Here is a 20,681-nt window from a genome sequence, read left to right as displayed (position 1 = left end):
GCTCCCTGACGTAATTCAAAGTGATGATGGGCCTTCATTCACCTCTGAGATAACAAGTAAACAAAGCTTTGGGAATAAAATGGAAACTGCACTTGCAATGCAAACTTCAATCTCCTGGACAAATTGAGAGAATGAACCACACCTTAAAAACAATCATTGCCAAGTTGTGTCAAGGGACTCAGTTGAAATGGATTCAGGTACTTAGCATTGCACTGCTCCGGGTAAGAAAAGGCCCCTAGAAACAGGATTAAAATAAGTCCCTATGAAGCTGTTTTTGAGAGACCCTTTGTAGCCAGCCCATCTCAAGTCACCAAAGTGCCCCTTGAAAGGGAGTTGACTATTAAGAATTATGTTGCTCACTTAAGACAAACTCTTAACATTTTGCATAAGTTTGCTTCTAACGAGGACTCTGAATTCTGCAAAAGCCCGCCACCCACTCCTACCTGGCGATCAAGTGCTGCTGAAAGAATGGAAGGAAGCCAGTCCTGCCCAACAAATAGAAGAGAAATGGAGAGAACCCTATGACGTGCTACTGACCACAGGTGCAGCACTGAAACTGGCAGGCATCAAGCCTCGAGTCCATCAGACATGAGTGAAAAGATTCCTGAGCTCTATGGCAGAAGAGTCTCCGGCTGACAGATGGGCGGCAGACCCTCCTAGAAGACTCGAAGTTTCTATTCAGAAAACGGTAAGACTTTCTCATAATGCTCCTTCTTGCTATGCCTCTCATTGTTTCTGCTCTCACCTCTAATCTTTTCTTACAATTGGCACAGTACTACACAGAGAATCTGCAAAGAGGCTCCTGCTGGGTCTGTCGCCTAATACCCCTTTCCAGCACCATGGGGTTGCCTTGCTGGGTGTCACCCATCCAAGGGAAGGACTGGATTTACCTGTAAACTCTTCTGGGAAATCTGAAATCTTGGACTGAGTCACAAATGACAGGAATCACCATGGCAAATGTCTCAGAGTGGCCCATAAACAAAACTTTAGAAGGCCCAGAGCAAAAAAAGCCAGCCATTCTCTGTAAACAAAACAAGGGAAGATGTAATAGCTTTAGCTACTCCCTTGTTGAATCTGAAAGTGTATATCCAGACTGTTATACCATAAAATGTCCAGTATAAAAATGGCTTTCTGGCTGGGTACGGTGACTCACGCCTGTAATCCCAGCACTTTGGGAGGCTGAGGCAGGTGGATCACGAGGTCAAGAGATCAAGATTATGCTGGCCAACATGGTGAAATCCCGTCTCTACTAAAAATACAAAAATCAGCTGGGTGTGGTGGTGTGTGCCTGTAGTCCCCGCTACTTGGGAGGCTGAGGCAGGAGAATCACCTGAACCCAGGAGGTGGAGGTTGTAGTGAGCCGAGATCATGCCACTGTACTCCAGCCTGGTGACAGAGTGAGATTTTGTCTAAAAAAAAAAAAAATGGCTTTCTTCAAATATTAGGACACATTTATTTGGCTAACTGCCTCTACCGGACATTTAAGCCAAGTACACCCCTTATGCTGGGAACAATGGAACCACTCCCTTGACCACTGACCTAATGTAACTTGAGTTGTGGGATGGATTCCACATGAACAAGGCCAACATACTATAGTGCTAATTACCACCAACTGGTCGCAACAACCTGGCCAAAATTGGTATCCTCCTAACAGAACCCAATGGCTTTGTGGCACCAATTTATGGCCATGGCTGCCCAAGTTGTTTGGGATGTTACACTCTAGGTCTCCTAATTGGCATAGGAACACTGGATGAAAACCATCCAAAACTGAGCTAATTTTCTACATATACTTAACAGATGAACCAGGTCAGTCTTTCAATGGTACGATCATCTGACCTCAATCTTTATGCTCTCAATAGACTTAGAAACTGTCATATGGCACATAGAGGCACTAGCTAATTTTGTGCAGTGAGCCTTGAATGAAAGTCTCCAAAGTATTTCCCTTATGAATGTTGAAATGTGCAGTATGTGGAAAGCTATCTTGCAAAATCAAATGGCCCTAGACATTATCACAGCAGCCCAAGGGGGAACCTTCACCCTCACCCAAACCGAATGTTGCGTGTATATACCTGACAATTCTGGGAATATTTTTCTGGCATTAAAGGATATGCACCAACAGATTCAGGCCATCTCCAGTCCTAGGTTATCGCTTAATAACTGGATTGTACCATGGCTTAGCAGAAGGCCTTCCTGGGGGCAGAAAATCCTTGCGGTCCTGGCCATTTTTGTAGGCATGGGCATAATGTCATGTTGTGGAAGGTATTGCTGTTGCATATTGCTCCAAAACATCCCTCGAGTTCATATTATCATGTTTCAGCAAGCACTGCCTCTAAGTCCTTAAAAGAGAGAGTACTACCAGGAATAAATTGACCTCTTCCACTCCAACACTGCAATCAGTGCCCCATAATGACAATCCCCTCTCATCAGGAAATAGCCAGAAAGATTATGACACTCCATATCCCTACAATTCTCATAATATATAAATATACAGGCATGATAGAAATCATGTGAAAACTGACAGTAGGGATTGTGGCAGGCCAGGTCTCACTAACAGTTGAGCAGCAGGCCTCCATGACAGCTGTTTCAGCACTGACTAAGTGGTTAAGTTACATATTAAAAGCTGAAAGAGGTAATGCCCTTATACAAAGGCTGGAATGTAACAAAAGTCCACCAAGAGTCTTGACCAGGCCTTTATTGGGCCTTGAAGCATGACAAGATAATGATGGAAGTCTTACCAGGACCCATTCAGGATTAACCAAGTTTTATTTTTGAGGGTCTGAAGAAATACCACAGGCCTCCACAAACAAGTTAATTTGGGGTCTGGAGGAACTCCCCAAATCTCCATGATTTAGCAGGAGACAAGATAAGGGTAATCACCCAAGTACCTGGATCCATCTAGATTAAGTAAATTTACTAAGGCTTCAGAGCAAGGTCTTCAAAACTGACTTCAGTTATAGATTACAAGAGGTTAATCACTTACATCTTTAGATGCAAGCATACATACACATAAACATAGCTTAGAAGATACATAAGCTCTGGAAAACTTTGTGATTTTGAGTTGTTCTGGAAATATTTTCCCGGCCTTCTCTCTGCACCTGGTTTATAACTAAACTCTCTTCTTTCCCAGTTCATCTGCATCTCATTATTGGGTCCAGAGAATAGGCAGCCCTACCCTTGGTCCGGTCCTAGAACAACAGGACTTTTGGTTTGGCTTGGATGGTATTTCTACTTTTTAAAAAATCTGTTTTTGCCTTGCCCAGTTGCTCTGGGAAGTGACTCCAGTGAGTTCCCTTGTAACTGGCTGCCAGATGGGTTTGACCAACTTAAGAGTCCAAAGTTGAAAAATAGCAAGAGAATTCAGAGGACTTTTCCTGCTTGCTCCTTTCTGTGCTGTGTCTCTGGGCAACAGCTTTAAGCAGCCCTTCCTGCAGTTTGCTCTCTCTCAGTGATCTCTGATAACTCAATTTCTTCTCCTTTTCCTCCAGCCCTAGCAGGCGGTAATGCTTTTCACTGCACTGCTGCTTATCACTGGACATCTCACCATCCTGTGCTTGTCCCCTTAGTCCTAACCAGCCCCTGCAAAAGGCCCTTTATTTAAGTCTCTACATTTGACTCATCTGGGGTAAATCTGCTTCCTTCTGGGACCCTGACCACTTGACTGCTAAGTTCTAAAATGGGGGTATTGCCTTATGAAAATCAGATTTGACGATACCAGGTCCATATTTGTACATGAAAACAGTGACCTAGAGCAAGAAAACAATTGCATCCTTAAAGCCAGTGCTTTCTCAGAGGTGATAATTGACAGAGAATCAGATTAATTAGCTCTGGGGCTGGGCCTGAGATTCTGCCTCTCTAAGAAGCTCTCAGGTGACATCCCAGTGGAAGGTCTGCGGACCACACTTGGAGTAGATGGGCTTTGAACAGTACATGGGCTCACTAGTTTCCTCACTATCAGTGGGTTCCACAGTAATTTTTCCTTCCCTACCCATCCCCATTTATTTCTTAAATTTTTTTTTCTTGTATCTATTAGAGAGTTAGACCCACTCATTTCTGATACTCATCTGGCTTGCTGTCTTTGCTCTACTGATTCATTTTTGTTGATTTCATTTGCTCTGCTAGCCTCAATTGTACCTTGAATTCAGACCTCTCTTAATCATCAGATAAATGAGACCCCACTGCCCAAAAACAGAATAACCTTAGAAATGAGAAATCCTCCTTCACTTACCCACATCAAATTCCTTATACTTCACGATGCCTCTGCCTCCTACAATGCTTTTGCAACTACCAGGTCTCACCATTCCCACTTACCACCCTCAGTCCCGCCCACATCATGTCCCACCTGTTAGGACCTCTAACTTTGTGCCTTCCAATTTATTCCTCAGACAAGCATCAGACTGATTGCTCTGAGAAGCAAATTTAATCTTGCTCCACATTTTTTGGTATCTCAAACAAACTGTGAGATGAAGATAAAACCTTTAACAATCTCACTTCTGCTTTGCTATGCAGCCTGTCCCCCGTAGGCTTCATGCACCAGGAGTACTGAAAAACTATGACTCTTTCAGGATATCAAACTTTTCAGGGTATGACATTTCAGGGAGAAGAAACCACAGTTTCTTCTCCCTGAAATGCCTTTGCCACCATTACTTGACTCCTGTAAGCACACCCAAGTGCTTTTCTCTCTAGGACAAAGATTTCAAACCAGAAACCATGTCTAAAAAGATTGGTATCAGTCTTTTGTAGACTTCCAGCAACTAGCCCAGAAGGTATTCAGCAAATGTTAATAAGAGATTAATGTTTGGAAATACGGTCATTCTAATATTTTATTTCAATGTGTACACTGAGATTTATTTTAAATTTATTAGATATAAAAGAAAACAGATATTGCCTTTGATGTTTTCAATAAAAATGAAGAGATTTTTAAGGGAATGGGACAGCTATGTTTACGCCGGCTCTCAATTTGGCCTTTATTAGAGATTAACTGGTTGTTTACCTGGGGTCTGGGCTTGGAATATCTCAATGAGTGCAACAAATAGTTCATTCAATATTAACCCGAATTTGGATATATTTCCCTTAATGAACAAGCAAGTGATCATAATTTGTTTCATTTTCTTTAACTACAACACAGGAAATTTATCTGGAAGTATTTCCTTTTGGGCAGGCAATTTGTATGGATGTATTTATTAAGCACAGTCAGGATGAATCAGACGATGAAGGCTCAATGTTTACAGATGAAAATAATTACATGAGCAAAGCAATGAAAGGAGTAGGGGAGGCAGCTTGTTGATATCTGGAGATTATTAATGTTAGAACCGGCAACCAAAGACGTTTATGGAATCTCTGTTTCTAAGGATCTTTTGGGCAAGTCAGTTCAGCACTTTATGCTTTAGTTTCCTCATCTGTAAATGGGAAAAATATAGGAGCAGCTTCATAAGTTACTGTAGGAAGTCAATGGGATAACAAATGTTAAACACCTAAATGAAGTAATGCGTATAAAACAGGTTATTGGGGTCATTCAATAAATGTGAACAATGTCCACCAATTCCTGTAAATATCTTGGTGATGTTGAAATGGAGTTCTGAGAAAGCATAAGCTGCATTAGTTTTTCAGTTATTACAGCAACTCAATTAAAAAGTTATTCTATAGCCATTCCCTGAAGATTTATTCCTCAGACCACAATAATAAAGCATGTTTGGCTTTAGAAAAGTCCAAGATACATTGTTTCTCTACCTGAAAGTTTCATAAATGGTCTGTCTTGTCTTGTGCTCCAAATGCTTTCTTTTATTATTGAAAAAGGATCCTCAGCATAATAAATGAGCATTATGTAACGCTGCTTGTAAACCCCAGATGATTATGCTATATAGTACTTTATAGTGTAAGAATTTTCTCATACATTATCTACTTTATTTCTGACATAACCCTAATGAAGGTGATTTTATTATTTCCATTTTGTGCATAAGGGATCAGAAATTCAGAGAAATAAAATAACCAACCTAAAGTTATAAAACTTTCAGGTGGCAGATGGGAGCTAAACCTTGGTCTTACTGCAAATGTTACATCATTGCCTCACCCTTGTTCTCTTGGCCCGTAAAAGTTTGGTTTAGCAGAGCATTGGTGAGGTCTTCTGTGGATAGCCAGGTAATTTGGATATGGTTTGCTGATTTCCTATTGGGGAAATAGATCAATTTTTGTAGTGCTCTCTATATTGGTCTATGCTTTGTCTTATTTTATAACATGTGAGCATTGTATTTACTCATCCCTGGTGAGTCAACAGAAAAATAAAACCAACCAAACAAATAACAGATTACTACTGTTTTTCATAATTCACCATATTATAATTTTAATAAAGATGTAGGTAATTTTTCACTTAAGCTTTTTAACTTCTCATAGAATATAAAAGGTATATTATTTTGGGTTTTAATAGGATCAATGATTCTATAACTAAATACACAATACATTATTTTTGTATCACTTTTACTTCTTTGAGATTTGTTTCAGACAACTCAGTATTTCCTTTTAATTTTTGAGATATTCTTAATACAACCACAATTTTCTATTCTACTAATTCCAGTTTTGTTAATTGTTTATAAGCTGTTCTTTATCATTCAGAGTTTTTTTTTTACTGCATATGAAATGTCTGCTATTAAAATGTTTAGCTTTGACTAATAAATAACTCAATTATATTATTATCACAGAAGTGGGCTTCAAAATATCCTTACTGATGCTACATACTTTGAAATTTTGTTGTCATAAATTCCACAAGTCATTACTCTTGCTTAGAGTGGGATTATCTATCATTTTAATATTGAAATTAAAAAATATTATTGTAAATTTCAACACTCAGCATGACGTTTGAGTAATAATAACCTTATGCATTATTATCATCAAGATTCCCAACAAACTTAAACAGAGATGAAAGTCTTTCACATGAATAAGTATCAAAGTTAGAACTCCAATAGTTCTGTACTAAAAATCTTTTTTGTATGTTGAAATCATAACCATATTCATTTTAAACTTTGCCCAATATCACTGTGATAAATATTAAAGCCCTTTCGTCTCTAGACGAAAGTGATTTAAAGCCCTTTCGTCTCTAGACGAAGTGATTAGGGTAAGCTAACAAATTTCTGGCATGATTGTGATGCTTTATTTTTTCCAATGTTGTTAAAGTGCTTACTATTAATCAATAAATTTAAAATCTCAAGTTGCACTTAGCAAGTCATCGGTGAGATTCTAGTTTCCGTATTGAAAAAAGACCTTTTAGTCTTTATTTTCTTCACCTTTTTGCAACTTTTGCAGTTATGTTTTTCTACCATTTTAAAACTCTCATTTCATGGTTTTCTCGATGACGGAGTCTTTTTCTCCTCCGCCTCTGTATATACCCTACTTTTTTCTCCCTCTGCACTTTCCTTAGACCCTACTTACACTCATCCCACCCTCAAATTGTCCTCCAAGTTCAGTCGTGTCTATATCCTAGAGGTCTAATAAATCCTTCCCGCCCTTAATTTCCACCGCCACAGTTCAAGACTTCAACATTTCTGAGTTTATGACTACGATGTCATCTTTACTAATTTTACTGACCTAACTCCTGGCCTGCTTACTTCACCACCTACAATTCTAATCGGGTGATCTAAAACAAAAAAAACAAAAAAAACAAATGGAGTTTTAAACCTTACAAAGTGGACAACTCCATTACAAAAGCATCCATAGTCCTTCATGTTCTCCTTTCTTTCCATTCCTTCATGAGAACCTACGTTGCATTTTCTTCATTTCATCACACTCTTCCGTTCCGTGATCTGCACATGCTGTTCCTTCTGTCTACAATGATCTTGCTCACATTGGTTTTCTTTGCTACTCCAATATTCTCCTTGTTAGCTGTCACTCACCAAAACCAATACAACATGGACATCCCTTTCTTCAGAGAGCCTTTCCCGACCAACTCTCACCCACAGCTGCGGTCCCACAGCACCTGGCAGAGAACTGTTGACAAATGTGTTCCCTTTTCCTCCTAGGAACTACACTTTCCAACCTCCCTCACAGTTATTGTAGCTACACGGCCACGACCTGATCCAAAAAAAATGTCCCTAGAACTGCTCTATGTTCTTTCCCTTCCATCGTTCAATACAAATGAACATGATGACATAGAAAGCCATGAATTGAAGATGAAAGAGGCACTCTATGGCAGAATGCTCGGTCTCTGAACCATCACTTGAAAAAAGTCTCTGGCTGATTAAGAATACTGTTTTGAACTTTGCATAATTGAGATACCAACCCTTATTGCCACAGTAAGTGTACATATTACACCCTGCGCATTCTTCTGCGGATAGCTACTTCCCTTCCTTATTAATCTGGGAGTTTCTTAGGAGATCCTAATATACCATGTTGTATATAGTTACTACTCAGTAAAGGTTTCTGAATTAATAATTGAGAATGAATAAAAACGCTTTAGGGACAGAAAGTAGAGAATGCATCAGATGAGGCATTTTCAGTCAAGTTGTCATATTTGATGTCTAAAGTTAGCTTGATTTAGTAAAATGTTACAGTTTTCACAAGATAATTCATTAACTACTTTCTTTAGAAGTTTATGTTTCCCTGAATCATGTATCTGGGGGATACAGATACATGTTCGTGGTATGGGAATTTGCTGTATTTTATTTTGATACATTCTCTTGGATAGTTCAGTTTTGTCCTCAATTTACTGGTGCATAACAGATTTTAAGAAGTAAATGACAATGCTGCAATTCTTCATTTACTCTTCTTTTTTTTTTTTTTTTTTTTTTTTGAGACGGAGTTTTGCTCTTGTTACCCAGGCTGGAGTGCAATGGCGCAATCTCGGCTCACCGCAACCTCCGCCTCCTGGGTTCAGGCGATTCTCCTGCCTCAGCCTCCTGAGTAGCTGGGATTACAGGCACGCGCCACCGTGCCCAGCTAATTTTTTGTATTTTAGTAGAGACGGGGTTTCACCATGCTGACCAGGATGGTCTTGATCTCTCGACCTCGTGATCCACCCGCCTCGGCCTCCCAAAGTGCTGGGATTACAGGCTTGAGCCACCGCGCCCGGCCTACTCTTCTTAATAATCTTTTATTCAGTAGTAGGATGGCTATTAGTTTTCCACAAAGGCTATGTAATTCTCCTATGACTACTACTGTTAAGTATAGTAGTCATCCTTTTTCTGAGATTTCACTTTCTGCAGTTTCAACTACTGTGGTCAACTGCAGCCCAAGCATAGGTGAGTAGAGTGAATAAGATGTTTTAAGAAAGAGCACATTCACATAAATTTTCTTATACTATATGTTGATAATTGTTCCATTTAATTAATTTTGTTGTTAATCTCTTGTGTGCCCAATTTATAAATTAAATGTTATATGTATATATATATATGCATAAGAAAAAGATAGTATATATAGAGTTCAGTACTATCTGCAGTTTCAGGCACCCACTGGGGGGTCTTGGAAAGTATCTCTCATGAATAAGGGTAATCTACTGGACTTTGGTTTGTGGTTTTGCATTACAAAGGAACCATGGTAGGTGAGACAAACTTGTAAACAATAATTAAACTAGGTGATTGGTTTTGAGTAGACAGTAATCAAATTTCAAAGTTCAAATTATGAATACATAGTGATCACTCACTATGTAGTCTAATAAAAAGGCATAATATTGACTCTTAGAATGAACCACCCCTTATATAATTATATGAGACTATAAAAGTGGGTAAAACCTATTGGCTGTGTGAGGAAAGGAACAGTTCTCCGCTTGATTATTTATGCCTGTGTAACATCAGAAACAAGATGTCAGTTTTCATGAGGAAAGGTAAGCATACCTTTTCTTCAATATCTTGTAACTTTACAATTTTTAAAGGATAGTGCATGTATTTCACAGGATGAGTCCAGGTTTCTGATATATAAAATAAGTATAATTATTACACTAACATATACTTCTGAATGCTAGTTTGGGTTACAACTGTTAAAAAAAAAAAAAGTTCTCATTTTATACTTAATGTTATTTAGTTTCAATCTGACATAGTTACCACCATGAATTACGTGAAATAAAAACTTTCTTATACATCTAATTTTATCTGAATTTTTTGAGCTATGGTTTTCTAGAATTCATTGAGAAACTTATGACTTAGAATCTTAAAAGGGTTTTCCCTAGACTGTGATAAATTAATATATTTTTGAAACAGTCAAACTAGAATGTCTTTATAGATGGGAGACAAACTTTAAACTAAAGACATTGTGTTTGCTACCTAAAATAAATACAATATTTTTATATAATAAAGTTGCTCAGTATTCTAAAAGTTCCACATATAGCAAAATTATTAAAATAAATTGCAAAGATTCTTTGTTTTGTGGTCTTATTGTTCCAGTGGGAAATGATCTGGGTATAAATTAAGTGCGTAGCAAGGAAACTTGCACCATAAAGGATTTTTATAACCAATAAGTACCTTAAATTGTACTTCCAAATCCTATAAAGTATTATTTGTACTTGAAGAAATCTATCATCTCTCTCATTCACTGGCAGATATCATGAAAACATATTTTAAATTTTGGCCACTGCTTCAGGTTAAATAGTTAGAATTAAAAACTCATAACAGAAAGATTAATTTCATCATCTGATTAAGTTAAGTAACAAGATATGTGCACACAAGAATTTAATACAAATAAGATACATGTATATATCTTATTTTATTCTAAAACTTGAAATACTATTTGCTCAAACACAAATGAATCTTAGCAAGATTTCCCTTGTCTGGAGGCCGACTTAATTAGCTTTTTTTATATCTCACATTTTAAATAATCCTATCATATTTGGCTTTTCATTAACTGCTTCAACAATCACTCTAGACCACGGTTGCCAAGAGTCCGGGGAATGATGCTGCTTTGGGTAACCTGTGTACACCAGTTCGTCTTCTGGGAAGTAGAAAGGGTAAGATATGTTTAGGTTTCTCTGATTCCCAGTAAAAAAGAGCATTTCACAGATGTCAAAGTGGTGTGTGGGTGTGGGTGTGTAATTTATCTTACTACTTATCCATATTAAACAAAATTTTCCATCTGGAACTCAGTTGTCACCAAACTAAAGACATGGCTTGATGAGTAGTAGACTCAATGAACATTAGTTCCTTCCTTCCTCCCTGACCCAATACTTTTCTAATGTCATTCAAGTATTTCAAGACAGGCTATGAAGTTCTTTTCTTCTTTCCATATGATTTGGAAGAAATAGAGTAGAAGTTTTTAATTACAAAGAAACTAGGAGAAAGCAATTGGATTGAGATTGTTGTCTAAACACACATATCTACCTTCATTCCCATCTGAAATCCTATAAAATTCTAATAAAAAGTAAATCCAAAACAGGGTGGAAAAAAAAAAAAAGAATGCCACCAACAGACTAGAAACGTTAAAGGATTCTGGAAAGATGGAGGGTAGATAGGATCGAATATAGAAAGTTATTAAAATGAAGCAAAGCATGAACTAAACATAGATAAAAGAATGCTGTGATGGGAAGAGTGAAGGAGGAGCCCTGAACACAAAGTCAGTTGGACAAGATACAAAGACATCAACAGCTTCAAGCATGCATCAGCAAAGTTATTAACTGAGGAATGAAGGTGAGAGCTAGTCTGGCAAGCACCACTCCCCTCTCTGATCTGCACTAAGCAACAGGAAGCAAAAGTGTCTACCCATAGGCTAAGGGAGAGTGTGGCAAGCAGGCCCTGAGGCAGAGCAATGCTCCAGGGAGGACAAGGAGCTGCTGTTCCCAGAATGGGAGCTGAGACACATAGTGCCTGGCTCCTAGCAGCACAGCCAGCCTCTGTCATCAGAGGTCATCATCACTGAGGCAAGTGGGCAGAGATACTAAAACACAAAAATGAGCAGACGGAGATTATGAGTATTAGAAGGAACTAACAGTATTATAATGAGAAAATAAGGTTAATAGGACAAGCAAAGCAGGACTTTAGAATAAAATAAGATTAAAAATGTGAGAATATGTTACATCGACAGAGACTCAATTGGAGACTTCGAAATAAAAATTATTTCATTAATTTAAAAATATATATATTTGATAGAGCCATATAAATGAAAAACAAAACAGTGAGCTATAAGATCAAAGCATATTCCCATAACACAATGTAAAAGGACAAAGCAGAAAAAAATGTTAATACTAAGCTTAAGATACAAGGAAATGGGTTAAGAAATTTTAATATGCATTCAGAAAAATCAAACAGAAAATGGAAAGTATGGAATCATCTATATATTTAGCTAGAAATAGACATTCAACATCAATTCTTCTTCTTCTTTTTTTTTTTTTTTTTTGCCGATAGCATACTTCAGTTTCCTTCAGGACAGTGGAAACTATTCTTTTCCCATTTTCAATCCATTTTCAGTTTACTCAGATCCAATTTGGGTAAAGCTGGCTCCATGCCTGGCTTCAACAGAGGGCATGAATCTCAGGTCTGGATAATCAGATCATTGTTTTTCTGGCTATGGTGACTGGCCAAGAAATTGAATTCATAACCCAATTAGAGCCAGTCATACACCACAGAATTTTATAGAGCTGGTAGTAAATTCAATGATCATACCACTGGACAGAAACTTGGAAGATTTCAGCCTGAGGCTGTGATAGCTATAGAGGTGAGCTTTCGAAGAAGTAGTAAAATTTCTTCCTATAAAAAAAGACATTAAGAGAAAGAGAAAAACAGCTTTAATGAGAATGAGTCCCTGGATAAATTTTTGTCTTAAATTAGTACCACCATAGGTTATTTTAGTACTGGGATCAATTAATTTCTCTATTTGTTAAGTCATTTTAGTTGTATTTTTCTATCACTTGCCATGGAAATATGCCTGAGATATGCAGAAATAAATACTACTACTAATATAATGGAATAAAATTTCCCAAAGCCAAAGAAAGTTAACTACTAGATCGAAATGATATTTCCAAATATTTTAGAGTACAGAAGAAGGTAAACAATAGAAGATCTTTATTGAGTTGCATAGTGGTGATATTTCAGAACATCAAGAAGAATGATAAAAATCCTAAAAGATTCTAGAGAAAATAAAATAACTTACAAAGAAATGAATTAGAAACAGATTGATATCACACTTACTCTGAAAAGCGGATATTAAAAAGTAACATCAAAGTCTTCCAATTTCTGAAAGAAAACAACTTTGAAAGAATTTTGTATCTATTTAAACAATCATTTAATAGGAGACTAAAATAAGGACAAATACATTACAGCCAAGGACACGCAAAAGCTTAAAAATTTTAGTACCAACATACCACCTCTGGAATAATTATGTGTGTACAGAATACAGTAAAACTAATATGAATACAAGACAAAGAATGGTACAAAAAATACAGAATATATAAATATGGATGGAGGCTGGGCGCGGTGGCTCACGCCTGTAATCCCAGCACTTTGGGAGGCCAAGGCAGGTGGATCACGAGGTCAAGAGATCGAGATCATCCTGGTCAACATGGTGAAACTCGGTCTCTAATAAAAAAATACAAAAAATTAGCTGGGCATGGTGGTGCGTGCCTGTAATCCCAGCTACTCAGGAGGCTGAGGCAGGAGAATTGCCTGAACCCAGGAGGCGGAGGTTGCGGTGAGCCGAGATCACGCCATTGCACTCCAGCCTGGGTAACAAGAGCGAAACTCAGTCTTGAAAAAAAAAAATAAATAAATAAATAAATAAATAAATATGGATGGAAGAAGTGATCAAGGAAGATCTAAGCATATTGTATTCTAAATGAGGAAGATAAAGACAATCATTAACTCTTGAATTTGACAAAAATCTTAAGCTTAAGTGTGATCGTTAAAATTAAGGAAAATCATAAGAAAAAGCAGAATGTGCATTCCCCAAACCATAAGGGTTAAAAGAAAATGCACAAGGTAAACCTAACCAGGAAGAAGAAATAAAGCAATAAAAAGAAAACAATTAGATTTTACAAAGTTATATAAAAAGAACAAATACAAATGTATCCATGATCACAATAAATATAAATAAACTAAACTTCCCAAATTAAGAAAAAAAAGCCTTTCAGATTGGGTTAAAAACAAAACAAAACCAACTCTAACTGCTTACATGAGACACATCTAAAGGGAAAAATAAAGTACAGATAAATGTTGAAAATAAGAAAAAAAAATGTTAGAAAATCAGCAACAAACAGAAAGATGGGATGGCAGTATTAATATCTAGTAAAAATGAAATTCAACAATAAAAATATTAAAGAAGATAAATATATATTTCATATTGATTAGATTATGATTCATCAAGGTATGAATTTAACAACATTGTTATGAACATTTATGTACTAAAAACATAGTATAGGTATATAAATAAATAACTGATTATATACATAACTAAACTATCAATTCCACAACTATAGTGGAATCTCTTACCATAGATATTTGCATATCGAATAAACAAAAAATAATGAGGTAGAAAACTTGAAGAACAATTGATAAAATTTATCTAATGAATTTATGTAAAATTTTGTATTAAAAAATACTACCTTAAAAGGAACTTCAGCCATATATTGGACCATAGAATCTCAACAAATTACTAAAAAGAGTAGGCAATATAAGATAACTGAGCACTATCAATAAAATCATTAACAAGAAAAAGTTAGTTTAAACAAGTCCCTAGCCATTGAAAATTTAAAACATTATTTCTATGTTTGTATTGAAAAGGAAATTATAATCCAAATGTTAGAGTTAGTAAGAAATAACTTTTAAAAGCATGATTTTTCAACACTGATAAGACAACAAAAGTGATTCTCAAATAACATTTTATCACTTTAAGTGTACATATAAAATAATAGAAAAAGGATAAAATTAAGAAAATTTTTAGAAAAACTTCAAAACCAATTCTCAAATAATTTCACATGAAAAAGAAGCTAAATAGCAAGGATAAAAGCAGAAAAAATTTCATAAGAAACAAAAAAAAATAGGAAATGTAATTACTAAAACCAAAAGTTGTTTCTTTAAAAAATGAAATCTCTCAGAAATAAGAAAAAAAATCTTTCAAATCACAAATAAACATTAGAAACAAGATGCGGGAGCCACAGACACAGGAAAGATTTAGAAATTTATGAAGATATTACGAATCCCAATATATTTTTTAAAATTTTTATGAAATGAATTATTTTCAAGGAAACTAAAAATTGATAAATTTTACTCAAGAAGACAGAAAATGTAAATAGACAATAACTATACAAAAATCAAAAATACAATCAAATGCTGAGCCCTGAAATATCTAATATTTTAATGGTATCATAGATGAGTGCTTCCAAAACTTTAATAGATTATAACTTATACAGTTTTATAGCCTAATGAAATTTCAGACAAATAAAATTTAAAATGACTGTAAGAATAAGAAGCAGATGAAATGCCAGATATAAGTGTCGGGGGGATGGGGGCAGTAAACCACCTTGCCATGTATGTACCTATGCAACAATCCTGCATGATCTGCACATGTGCCCCAGAACCTGAAGTACAGTAATAAAAAAAAGGAAAACAAAAACAGATTTAAAAAAAGATACATTCATCTATAGAAATTTGTCAGCTTTCATCTCTGACTATGATTATATGTTCAGCTCTTTTAAGTAGTCCCCAGCTTTCAACTCATTGAACAATAAAAAAGCAATTATTTTACTTAAGAAATACACATGCATGTAGATAATTACCCTAAGAATTCAGGATAAATATTAAATTTTAAATTAAAAATATCTGAACAGAAACAGAAGTAGCTACAAACCACATGGGAAATAGACTCTACAGTTTAAGTCCAAGAAAGTAGCAGAAAAAATTTTAAAAATTAATCAGAACCTAGAGTTGCTACAATAGTCATCTAAAATGTCCAGTTATAAACCAAAATATTATAAGACTAGCAAAGAAACAAGTCAGTATAGCCCATACTCAGAAAGAGGAAAAAAGCAGCAATCAGAAATGAATTCTATTTGGGCATAGATGTTAGATTTAGCATTTGAATATTTCAAATCAGCTTATATAAAGATGTTGAAAGATAAAGAGAACATTTTTAAATAATTAAATGAAAATACATTGAGAATGATAAAACAAGGGAATTTTAATAAATATAAACTAAAAGAAGAACCAAATGGGCATTCTATAGTTGAAAAGACAATAATAAAAATGAAAAATTTACCAGTAGGCTCAATAGCAGATTTGGGAACAATGAAGAATTAGTAAACTTGAAGACAGATCAATAAAAATCAATCTAAAGCAGAGATAAAAAAGATTAAAGCAATTGAACAGAAACATGGACAACATTAAATTTACCAACATACACATAATGGAAGTCCCAAAAGGAAAAGTGCAAGTGAAAGGAGAAGAAAGATTATTTGAAGAAATTATGGCTGAAAACTGTTCAAATTTGAAAATAAAAAAGTAGTAATCTACAAATTCAAGAAGGTCCATGAACACTAAGGAAGTTAATTTAACACAAAATGTCACATTAACACAAAAATGTGAACACATGAATACCTTACAGTCATGTTGCTGAAAGACAGAGAAAAATCTGGAAATCAGAAAAACTACTTATCTCATTGAAAAAAAGTGAGAAATTTGTTGACTTCTCATTGAAAACAATGTAATCGCTACCCTACAAAAATAAATTTAAAACATCTAAACAATCTACCAATGAATTTCTACCAAAGAAACAGAGTGAGAGAAAAAGACACGCTTTCCCTCTAAGATTGGGAAAAAGGTAAGGATATCCACTCTCTCCTCTTCTATTCAACAATGTCCTAGGGCTTCTCATCAGTGATTGAGGTGTTAAAAGAATTGTTAGACAAAAAAGAAGGCAGTAGAGAAGAAACAGAGTGAGAGAAAAAGACATGATACAAACAAACAAATATTAAAATGGCAGTACCATATCAATAATTATATTAAATGTTAATGATATAATTAGTAAATATTATAATTAAAAGGCAGAGACTGTCAACTGATATAAAAGAGAAAGATTCAACTATATGCTATTTACAAGAAACAGTTTAAAAACAAATAGATTAAAATTAACAGAATGGAAAAAGATTTGCCATGTGAATGTAAGCATAAGTGATCCGGCATGATGATATCAGATAAAATAGACTTTAAAATAAGAAATATTACTAAAGACCATAAAGGAAATTTCATAATGATAAAAAGGAAAATACAGTGGGAAGACAATAATTATAAGTATGCATGCATCTAAGAATAGAGACAACCTCTAAATGAAATAGAAACCCTGACAGAATTGTGAGAATAGATAATTTAACAATTATAATTTGAGATTTTAATACTCTCAGTAACTGATAACATAAAAAATAGAAAATTACTAAGAATATAGAAAATTTGAGCAACACTATCAACCCAAGTAGACCCAATAACTTACTCAGAAACTCTACCAAATGATAGCAAAATATACATTATTTTCAAGTGTATGTAGAATAGTCTACAAGATAGACCATATGCTAGGCATAAAAAGTTTCAACTATTCTACATTTAAATTACATGGATTGAAATCATACAAAGTATGTTCTTGGACCATAACGAGGTTGAATTCAATATCAACAATAGAAATAAATTTGGGAAAATCCCACATACTTAAAAACTAAGCAACACAGTTCAAAAAGTAATTTATGAGTCAAAGAAGAAACCAGAATTGAAAACACACCAAATCAAAATTTATGAGCTGCAGCTGTTGCAAAGTTTAGAAAGTATTTTGTATCTTTAAATAATTATATTAGAAGAAAGATCCAAAATCAACAACTCAATGTTCTACCTCAAAACGGTAAAGAAAGAGCAAATTGAACCCAAATAATTACAAAGGAAAATCAGGGAGAGAGAGAGAAAAAATGAAACCAAAAGTATAGAAACAATAGAGAAAATTAATAAAATCTAAAGCTGGTTCTTTGAAAAACAGTCAACGAAGCTGATAAACGATTATCTAGGAAAGAGGGATGACATAAATTACAAAAACAGGAATGAAAGAAGGGGCATTATTACACACCCTACAATAAATTGATAGACTAAATTGATTGCAAAGGAATTCTATGAACAACTCTATGTCAACTAATACACAGACAACTTAGATAAAATAGACAAACTTCTCAACAAATTATCAAAATTTACTCAAGCAAAAATATTAAATCAAAATAGCTCCATAAAAGATAAACATTGAATTAGTGATTAAATATCTTCCCAAAGACCTGCAATGGTGAATTCTATTAAACCTTTTAAAAAATAATACCAGTATTATACAAATTAATTCAGAAAATAGAAGACAACATTTTTAAATTTATTCAAGGAAGCTACTATTATACTGATAGCAAAGCTATACAAAGATATTATAAAAAGATGCAACTACACATCAATATTCTTCATAAGCCTAAACACAAAAATTTTTGACAAAATATTAGCAATCTGAATCCAGCACCATATGAAAAGGTTGGTTTAATATTAGAAAATCTATTAATATAAACTAATAAATGAGAAAAACGTGATCATCTCAATAGTCGTAGAAAAAGCATCAGACAAAACTCAACAGCCACTCTTGATAAAAACAAAGAATAAAAATAATTTTCTCAACTTGATAGTTGGCATCTGTGAAAATCCTGCTTTAATGTCACATTTAATGGTGAAAGATATTGCTTTCCCTCTAAGATTGAGAAAAAGGTAAGGATATCCACTCTCTCCTCTTCTATTCAACAGTGTCCTAGAGCTTCTAATCAGTGATTGAAGTGGAAAAAAAATTAAAGGCATACATTTGTGAAAGGAAAAAGCAAATTGTCTTTGTTAGCATTGTCTTATATGTTGAAGATTCTAAATTTCTCTTAAAAGTCTACTAGAATTAATGAGCAAGATTAGTAACACTGTAGAAAACAAGATCAATATGAAAATTTAATTGTATTGCTATAAACAACAAATCATCTGACAATAAAATTAAAATCATTTCATTTAAAATAGCTTAAAATTAATAAAATAGGAATACACAACAAAAATATGCATGAACTGTACATGGAATACTACAAAGCACTGCTGAGAGAATTGAGATAGATCTATGTAAATTGAAAATATGCCATGTTTATGGATCAGAAGACTCAATATTTTAAAAATGACCCTTCTCACCAAATTGATCTATAGACTCAAGGCAACACACATAACCAGAAACAATGCTTTATCAGCTACTGAGGCATCCATCAATCTACTCAAGTTGACACCTAATATTAACCATCATATTACCCATTTGACAAGGGATTAATAACCTGAATATATAAGTCAAGATCATGTGGTATTTGCTTAAATATGCATATTAATCAATAGAAGAAGATACAGGTCTAGAAACAAATCCTTATATTTATGGTTAATTGATTTTTGACAATGGTTCCAAGGCAATTCTATGAGGGATGTATACATTTTTGTTTTGTTTTTTTCTTGAGATGGAGTTTTGCTCTTGTTGCCCAGGCTGGAGTGCAATGGTGCGATCTTGGCTCACCGCAATCTCCACCTCCTGGGTTCAGGCAATTCTTTTGCCTTAGCCTCAGGCATGCACCACCAAGCCTGGCTAATTTTTTGTATTTTTAGTATAGACGGGGTTTCTTCATGTTGGTAAGGCTGGTCTCAAACTCCCCAACTCAGGTGATCTGCTCGCCTCGGCCTCCCAGAGTGCTGTGATTACAGGCATGAGCCACTGTGCCTGGCCTATAGTTTTTTCTAACAACTAGTAACATTTGTTCATCCATATGCAACAAAAATGAACTTAGACCTCTACCCCACACCCTGATCAAAAATTAACCAAAATTTATCTAGTTAAGAGCTAACACTTCTAGAAGAAAATATTGAAGATTTTTAATTTTGCACAGGCAAAAGTTTCTATATATGGCACCCAAAACACAATATAGAAAATTAACAAATTAGACTTTTATCAAAATTAAAAGTTTTGCCTTTCAAAAGTCACCTTTAAGAGAAATAACAGATTCTGAAAAAACATTTGCAAATTATTTATCCGATTAAAGAGTTGTATTTAGAACAAAGAACTCTTACAACTTAATAGTAAGAAGACAACCCAATTTAAAAAGAGGCAAAAGAATTTAATAAACATTTCATCAAGAAAATATATGAATGACTAATAAGACATGATAGCATGGACAATATCATTAGCCATTAGGGAAATGCTAATTAAAGCCTCAATGGTATATACTGCTAGAATGACCATAATAAAAAAGATGGACAATACTGTTTTGTGAGGCTGTGGAATAAGTAAAATCCTCACACACTGCTGGAGGCCATACAAAATGGTACATCCACTTTGGAAGGCAATTTGGCAGTTTCATTCAAAGCTAAACACATATTTATCACATGACTCAGCAAGTGTACTACTATGTATCTATGTAAACAAAAGAAATAAAAATGTATGTCTACAGATTGAATGATAATGTTCATAGTAGCATTATTTATAATGAACCCAAACTGGAAATAATTCAAATGTCTATCAACTGGTAAATGGATAAAGAAAACATGGTATATCCATACAATGGAATACTATTGAGCAATAAAAAGGAAGAAACTGATACATAATACAATGTGGTTTAATCTCTAGTGCATTATACTAAGCAGAAGAAGCTAGATACTAAAGATAACATGGTGTATGACTGCATGTATCTGAAATTTCTAGAAAAGGCTAAACTACAG

The 20,681-nt window shown here is 34.8% G+C and overlaps 1 protein-coding gene across 2 annotated transcripts in view; it reads left to right on the top strand.

The window, feature by feature from the left end:
* Positions 1-602: 602 nt before the first annotated feature.
* Positions 603-20,681, top strand: part of TRPA1 (transient receptor potential cation channel subfamily A member 1) — a 74,413-nt gene continuing 54,334 nt past the window's right edge. Inside the window, exon 1 of one of the 2 annotated variants that reach the window (XM_064384272.1) lies at positions 603-688. Coding sequence is in view for 1 of the 2 variants with exons in the window: in XM_021670076.2 (XP_021525751.2) it covers positions 9,784-9,805 (22 nt within the window). In the remaining variant the exon portion in view is untranslated. Of the gene's footprint in view, positions 689-9,740; positions 9,806-20,681 lie in introns of those variants that run through there. The other variant, XM_021670076.2, reaches the window with a different exon arrangement.

The sequence above is a fragment of the Aotus nancymaae genome, unplaced genomic scaffold (genome assembly GCF_030222135.1).
Source record: "Aotus nancymaae isolate 86718 unplaced genomic scaffold, 86718_ANA_hifiasm-v0.15.2.pri h1tg000036l, whole genome shotgun sequence".
NCBI classification, from domain to species: domain Eukaryota; kingdom Metazoa; phylum Chordata; class Mammalia; order Primates; family Aotidae; genus Aotus; species Aotus nancymaae.
The sequence above is the reverse complement of the archived record's forward strand: the minus strand, read 5'-3'. Positions and strand labels throughout refer to the sequence as shown.